Source organism: Melitaea cinxia, chromosome 9, assembly GCF_905220565.1.
Source record: "Melitaea cinxia chromosome 9, ilMelCinx1.1, whole genome shotgun sequence".
Taxonomy (NCBI): Eukaryota; Metazoa; Arthropoda; class Insecta; order Lepidoptera; family Nymphalidae; genus Melitaea; species Melitaea cinxia.
The window spans coordinates 13,337,512-13,344,829 of NC_059402.1; the positions used below are offsets into that span (position 1 = coordinate 13,337,512).

Genomic DNA, 7,318 nt, shown 5'->3' on the forward strand with positions numbered 1-7,318 from the left:
AATTTTGATAGAGGCTAAAACGTGTGACATACATCCCAATTTGCAAAACATCTGTGCTTTAGTTAATATTTATCCATAGCGTGCTCTGTGACTATTTTAGATTTTTGACAAATAATGTTTGCACAGTGTCATTGGTACGGCTCTCAACGGTTAATCCATATGTAAAATTGAGTTAGTTTTACATTACACCCACGTTGTGTTGCAATCGATCTGTAATTGTTTAAAGAACGTTAATGTAAATTAAAATAAGTTGCTTAGTATTGTTTTATTACTTCTGCTTTCATAACTGGTTGCAACCTTATTTCACAAAACTCATAGTTCGACGAAATGCAATTAAGTACGAGTAGCTAGAAGTTAGGACGAATTTGACAGGGCAAAATTATACTAGGACATAGATTACGCTAAAAATCTTAGAAAAATTTCTTGGGAAAAATAAATTGCATTAGTTTTACTAAGCTGAAAATAATAGCGTCTGTATTGAGTCTATATAGATGATGTATTCGTATTTATGTTAAGAAAACCAATTATTTTTAATTGAAATAAGTAATAGATTATAATTTTTATAAATTGACTTAGCACACACCTAAACACCAGCTATCAGAAAGTCAAGTTAGTAAACAATGACTGTGATTTAAGTAGCACCACACGTCTAAATTAATTAAATACGATAAATATTTTAATTATTTCGTAACAGTAAAGATATGAAGATAGAGATATAAGGATGCTAATAATAATTCTACTGGAAAGATTTAGAAGAGAGATGAGAAAATCTTAAAGATAACTTATACTAAAGGACTTTATAATGCTTCAATGCATTAATTTAATTGAATAAATATTATAGTTACATAATTGTTATATATCTTTAATATAAATGATATTCGCTTAAGTATAAGTATCTGAGATATTTTAAAGAGGAATATTTCATAAACTAAAAGGTTAAAAATACATAAATAATTGGTCTTCAGTCACTTGGACGAGTTCACGCAAAATATTATACATTCGTGATTGTCAATCGTCTTGGACTTCTTGGTCTGTTGAGATTTGTCACGGAACCTCTGACGTGGACTTGGACAGCTCCTTGTGGTAAGTCTCCAGCGGATTGAAGACTTGCTGCCCTCGAGGTTCGGGGCGATGGGGCACAGACTCTGAGGTCTACAGCACTGTGGAGACTCGCTGCTCTCGATGATCTCGGAGTACGAGTGACGTGCTCTGAAGGTGTTACAAGAGCTGGCAAATCTGCTGCTGAACGCGATCTTCGTGGTGGACTTTCTGGGATCAAGGCCATGCTCCCAACGAAAACGGAATTCTAAAAATTAAAATTCATTATTCGCTGAAATATTCAGATAGTATATGTTATTGAACAAACTGTCGCTGTGAAGTTTTTAAGTAGCAGAATTTTATTAAAGGTATTTTAGCCAATATCCAATCGTTTAGTTTGGAACTAAATTATATACAGAAAGTACTATGTCCATAATAATTTTAAGTTCATTAAGAAATCCTCTGTATGTCTTAATATTAAACGAAGGGACATAGCAAACAGACCAATTATTTTTCACATTTAGATTGTCATTACAAAAAAAAATTAGATATTTCGGTATACCCATAAATAAACACACGTTGAAAACTTGATCAATTAATATCAATCAACTATTCTGAGAATAAGAACGTGACAGTAAAATAACATGTTATTGAAAGTCCAGTATAGTATGTATTTAATGAGTAGTTGAAATTGTCACCTGGCGCGGTCGATGTCCGAGGTAACCGCAAGGTTGATATGAAGGGAACGAGCCCCCGCAATCGTACGAAACACAACCTCTTGAAAGGGATGCTCGATGCTATCATATTAAAAAAAGAATTATTATTTATAAAACTAGTTTTTTATAGAAAGGTCATTATGGCATATTATATTATGTAAGGGATCCTTCAACGCCATAGTAATTTTAATAAAAAGATAACATTGTAAAATAATCTATTAAGTCACGTGTTTAATTAATACCAAATTATCTTTTATAAGATATCGTATTATCATATTATTTTTGTTTTACTGGTTGCAATTTTATACTATAAAGAAAATAATAAATTAAAGCAAGCTTTTAAATAGAATGAAATTGTTATTGATGGCATACAAATTAAGAACAATTTAATATTGAGTTCGATAATGTACTGCATAATTTGTAAATATTATAAAGTTGAGCAAATACTTTGTTCTCCGCTGTTTTATTGTTGATTTCTATAATAAATATGCACGTTTACTCAAGACTGTTCGTCTTGATCGTATAACAGGAGAAAATTTTTTAAAAAATTTTTAGCACTTCAAAATTTTGCGCAATTAGTTCGGATTTAAAATGTGCCATCTTTCCAATTCCAATTTGTTACGAAACCTGAAATTACTTACATGGGGCGGCATTGCTACGGAGTTTTCTGCAAGGGCGCAACTTTGTCTATGTTGCTGTTGAAACTTCGGCTGATATGGTTCTAGCATCCTACGAGGAAATAATTTAGGATATGACTTACACGCATTATACGTTAAAATGAAATATAACACAGACGAAATAACTTTGTAATATATGTCAATTAAAACGATATTTAATCAACTGAATACAGACTACGTCGTTGATATTTAGGTACTATTGTTGTCATGAATGTTTTAGAATTTCAATATTATTTTACATTATTACTTGGGAAAAGATATAAATAAACCTAGAACTAGATTTGAGATATTAGTTGAGCTCATTTTCAAGCGAGTAGTTATAGAACAAATTTAGATAATTAAAAAACATAGTTTCACATTTATGATGTAAAGATAGCGATTTTAAAATGAAAAAGCAAGAAATCTACGTACAGTTTATAGACGCACCTGATCTTGCCCCAACGGTTGAAGAAAAGCGCAATAGCTGCGACCCACAGCAGCAATACAAACGCAACTATAAGAGCCTCTTCTGCTCGAACCACAACACCACTTCCATCTGAGAGCAAAAAAAACTTATCATAACTCTCAAAGTAAATTTTCTAATATTGGAAATAGCATTTTCGGTCAGCGATGTAACCTAAAAAGCAATTATGGAAATGGTTTAAATTTTACTAATGTTTTATACCAGGGAAATTGTTGGGAAAGAACGTAGTTCTGTATGGACAATACGGTGAAGGCTGGTACTGGTCTGGTATCATATAATACTTACAAAAAATCAATATGAAACAAAAACTTAATTGATGAGATGTGCTTAAATTGGCGAATTTTACATGATGTTCTGTGCCGATGAGTAGCTCAGCATACTTTTCAGAACAACAGGTACCTTAATACTAACCAATATTAGCTAAAGACAAATTGGCGATCATAATTTCAGGATGAGCTGATTTTGTAGGGAGGTGTAGTCGGCTAACTACTTCGGCTGGCGGACATTCGGTGACTTTGCTCCGCTCTGGAATTAACAATAACAAATATACTACATACAGACCGTAGGAGTCACAGGCGATGGTTAATTTCTATGTGATGGTTATCAGCTACGCGTGGATTCTGCAGCAATGATGAAATATACTTACCAATCACAATCCGATTTAGTAACTTGGAATTCAGCGCAACTTGACACATAGATTTTTGAGGCCAATTATTAGGGACTTTTAGACTCACCAATTTTGTGTATGTACAAACAATCTTGTTTACTTCCGAGTTATTTTGAAAACGCTGTCTTAAATTTTGGTTTTGGATTTACTAACGATTTAAAAGTTATTTAAGTTTGAAATTTTGTTATATGATGAAACACTTATTTGCTCACCAATTTCTGTTGAAAGATTAAAACGCGTGTTTTGTGCAGGGAATACAGGTGTGGGTGAAGGATGTAATCTCAACACTACTTCAGCTGGTGGACCTCCGGTGACACCACTCCATTCTAGCAAACAAGACACACTGAATTATACGCTCTGTGATTAAACAATTCATCTAATTAACTAACCATATGTATAATTTATTACTGAAGTGCTGAAACTAAAGTATCAGTATTTTAATTAAATATTTTGTTTAAAACTTTCATAAAAATGTAAATTCTAAAATGTAGAACATTAGACATTGCTATCAAAACACGATACCTATCAAGTAGAATATAATCAAATTCGTGCAATTGGATAAGTTCTACGTCACATCAGATCTAATTCTATACGTAATCTACATCTTCTAATTGAATAATCGGTTACAGGTTTACCAATCTCACCGGCGGAGATACGAGATGGATACGCCGGTGTTTTACGCGTTCCAGTTTCCACCACTGTCGAATCAGTCACACTTTCTGTAAAGAAAAATATAATCAATAAGTAGAGGTTCAAATTCTGCAAAATATTTCTGTCATAAAATATTTATGATAATAATTTTGTTCTAAGGATTTTTTTTTAATTAAAAAACAAACACTTTTCTGGAAAGTAAAAAATCATTTATTTTCTGAAGAAAGACTGAAGTGTACATCTCGCTTTACTTTCAAGCTATGCCTGTTGCGTAGATTAAAAGCAAAGACGAAGAAAATGTAAGCATAGATTTTGTTACGGTTACACTAATAGATCAGTCCACTAGCCCATTTTGGGCAATTTCACTGTACAGTGTACAACGTATAAAATAATGGCTATCTTTTTATTTTGTCTCTTTTCATTTTTCTGTAAGCATAGTAAAAAGAAAAAAAACATTTTTGGTTTCAGTATTAATTATAAAGTGTCCTTATTAAAATTTCCTAAATACGTCAAATAAAATCTAACGTTTTTTCTAGTTTCATAATAAGTATATCAAAGTTTCCAAATAATGCGTCGTTAAAATGATGCTGGTACGCTGATGTGGCTGTCTCTACACAATAAAGTTTGCATCCGTGCGAAGCTTATGCGGGTCGCTGATATACTAAGTTGTACAAAGCAACGTCAAAGTTTATTTACCTTAATCATGATAAGTGTACGAAAATTTCTGTTTTTGATAATGTTTGATATTAAATTTCAATGTTTCATACTTTAATTTTCAGAGTAATGAAGTCTTTGTATATTAAGATGTATCATTCGGAAATGCTATTTTTTCCAGTTAAAAAAAAGGAATACACAAAACAAGTCACAGTCACAAAAAAGTCTTTTAAATATATTTGATAAATTCTTGAACTCTTGCACCGTCTTGTATATTCGTAACAAAATTGAATCAGTATTGATTTAATTTATGCAGAATCATTAAATTACGCTACGAAATTTCCGATAACTAAACTAATTTTCCGCGAGTGTCGTTCGTATAAGAGAATGTTTTAAATAATGTGTTTTGGAAAGGTTCAAACCCTTTTGTTTTTGACATTTACTCTGAAAACAACAGAGGTAGAGCATTCACTTAGAACTTATTTAATTTGATGTAAAATATTCGATATATTTAAAATTCCTATTTCTATTTGAAGTGAATAAATAAATGAATAAACGTCTCACAATCAACGACCCCCAGTAGGATTATCTCTTAGGTCGAGGGTCCGGAAATGCACACAATACACAAGCATAAACGCCCAGACAAAGGCAAACATCTGTATGGCCAATACAAATGTTTGACATGTGCGGGGATAATACGCATAACCGCCTGCGCAACAGCCATAAACCAGTGCTGTGACCGTCGTGTCAACGCGTCAAAAGTGAAAATAACGTTTGTAATAAAAATATTTACATGGGGTGTAGGGCAGGGAGTGAGTAGGCTTAAGGGTGCGGCGATAAGCTGGCTTGCCCCTGTCAAGTCTGTTATACGCGTCCACGTCGCCCTCAGCTCGCCGACGTACGGGCTTGGGGGCGAACCCATTCCTGGGGCGTCAGCTCCTCTGGAGTGGGTCGCACACCCTGGAAATGCAGCAGTCATAACGGGCGCCGCAACTACCATCTACCCCGGACTGCTGTAGCCAAGTATGACAGGCCATCTGCCGGGTATAGTAGGTGACCCGGTAGATCAACTACAATTGCCTACCTGCGTGTGTCCTGCGCAGTTGATCGCCGTACGCAGGGATGAAGGAGTCCTGGGGGGCTGAGTCGAACGGGGTCTGGGTTCGTTACCGCGGGAGACAACACGCCCTCTTTGGTCCGGATTTCAGGCTAAACGGTAGCCCCGTAGCTAGCCACTGCGGGGAAATGGACATGCGTAACTGCACGGATGAGCCGGGTGCTTTACGCTGGCGAGATGGGGTGGGGTCCTCTGGGAGGACGCGGAGACCGGCCATGCTGACGGGGCAAGGGTGTTCGGAACCACTGGGGACCGTGGGATCGCGGTCACCAGCCGGGCATCTGTAGCTCCCGATGTCGCGTTTGGAATCCAACCTACCACATCTATATCTACTGCGTAGCCCCGGTGTCGATACGGCATCCCCAACGTTGTGGGCTCCATGGAGGGTAGGGAGCGCAGTGGATGAAATTTCTTTCTTATTAAACATGGACAACAATAGATCCAAACCCTCACAGGGACCTGAAGGGAAACCGGATGGTACCTCACTGGTGGCGGGTACCGCGAATGCGGGGCCGTCTACTAAACACCCATTACGGGTCCAACAAACACAACAGGGGTGCGGCACCATGAAGTTGGGACAGCCCTCTTTCACTAGCGGAGGCAAGGCAGCGAAGTCGACCTTGACCTCAGCAAACACACACACACACGCGGGGTGGTGCCGCCAAGGTGGCGCCACCACACACAAAGCGCAGGTCCGTGGGTGGCCGAGGGGAAACCGGGAAACCGGAGGAACCGAGGCCGTCCACGTCGACGGCACCTTCAACAGGCGCTATCCTCGACGCCGACAGGGCACTGGGGCAACCCGGAGCCCGGTCGGCAGGAGAGGTGGCTGCCCTAAAACGCTTTGACGAGGCGTGGACCCTGGTCGACCGCCGACAAGCCAAGGGGAAACCCGGCAAGTCGGCGGGACGCGCAGGGGGTACAGGGTCCTCCCAACCAGGGAGTGAACCTAAGCCCCGGCGCATGAACAGAACGCACATGAAGTACAGGTCTACAAGAGCGCCTTCTCAAGGATCTTGTAGAAGCGACCGATGATGAACCGGTGAACCCTGTTTTTCAGGGTAAACCGATATACGCCGACGGAGCTCTGAAACTGTGGTGTGAGAACCGCGAAACCGTGGGGTACCTCACACGTATAGTTTCGGAGCTCGCCCTGCCCACGGGCACCAAATTAATGGTCAAATGGCAGTGCGACCTTGTCAGGCTGGTCCGGTGCGGCGTCCTCCTTCCGGGTGAACAACCGGACATCTGGAAGGTGGGACGCGCGCTGCGGCTCCAGAATGTGTGGGCCAAGGTAGACAGCTGGATCCTCCATAAGGTTGACAGACAGGACGG

At 38.5% G+C, this 7,318-nt stretch overlaps 1 protein-coding gene across 1 annotated transcript; it reads right to left on the bottom strand.

Annotated features, from left to right (window-relative positions):
- Positions 1 to 846: 846 nt before the first annotated feature.
- LOC123656158 lies at positions 847 to 6,200 on the bottom strand. Its single transcript, XM_045591865.1, has 8 exons — positions 6,122 to 6,200; positions 4,206 to 4,280; positions 3,774 to 3,887; positions 3,306 to 3,419; positions 2,843 to 2,966; positions 2,396 to 2,483; positions 1,737 to 1,835; positions 847 to 1,306 (listed from the first exon to the last, which is right to left on the bottom strand). Exons 1-8 carry the CDS (start codon positions 6,198 to 6,200, stop codon positions 992 to 994), a joined length of 1,008 nt encoding a protein of 335 aa, XP_045447821.1. The 3' UTR covers positions 847 to 991.
- Positions 6,201 to 7,318: the final 1,118 nt, after the last annotated feature.

Coding starts and splice junctions, on each gene's coding strand:
- LOC123656158 (XM_045591865.1), bottom strand. CDS start 6,200: ATGGCCGGTCTCCGCGTCCTCCCAGAGGACCCCACCCCATCTCGCCAG. Junction 3,888..4,205: donor TCCATCTCGTATCTCCGCCG/GTGAGATTGGTA, acceptor CTTGTTTGCTAG/AATGGAGTGGTGTCACCGGA. Junction 3,420..3,773: donor TAATCTTTCAACAGAAATTG/GTGAGCAAATAA, acceptor TGTTAATTCCAG/AGCGGAGCAAAGTCACCGAA.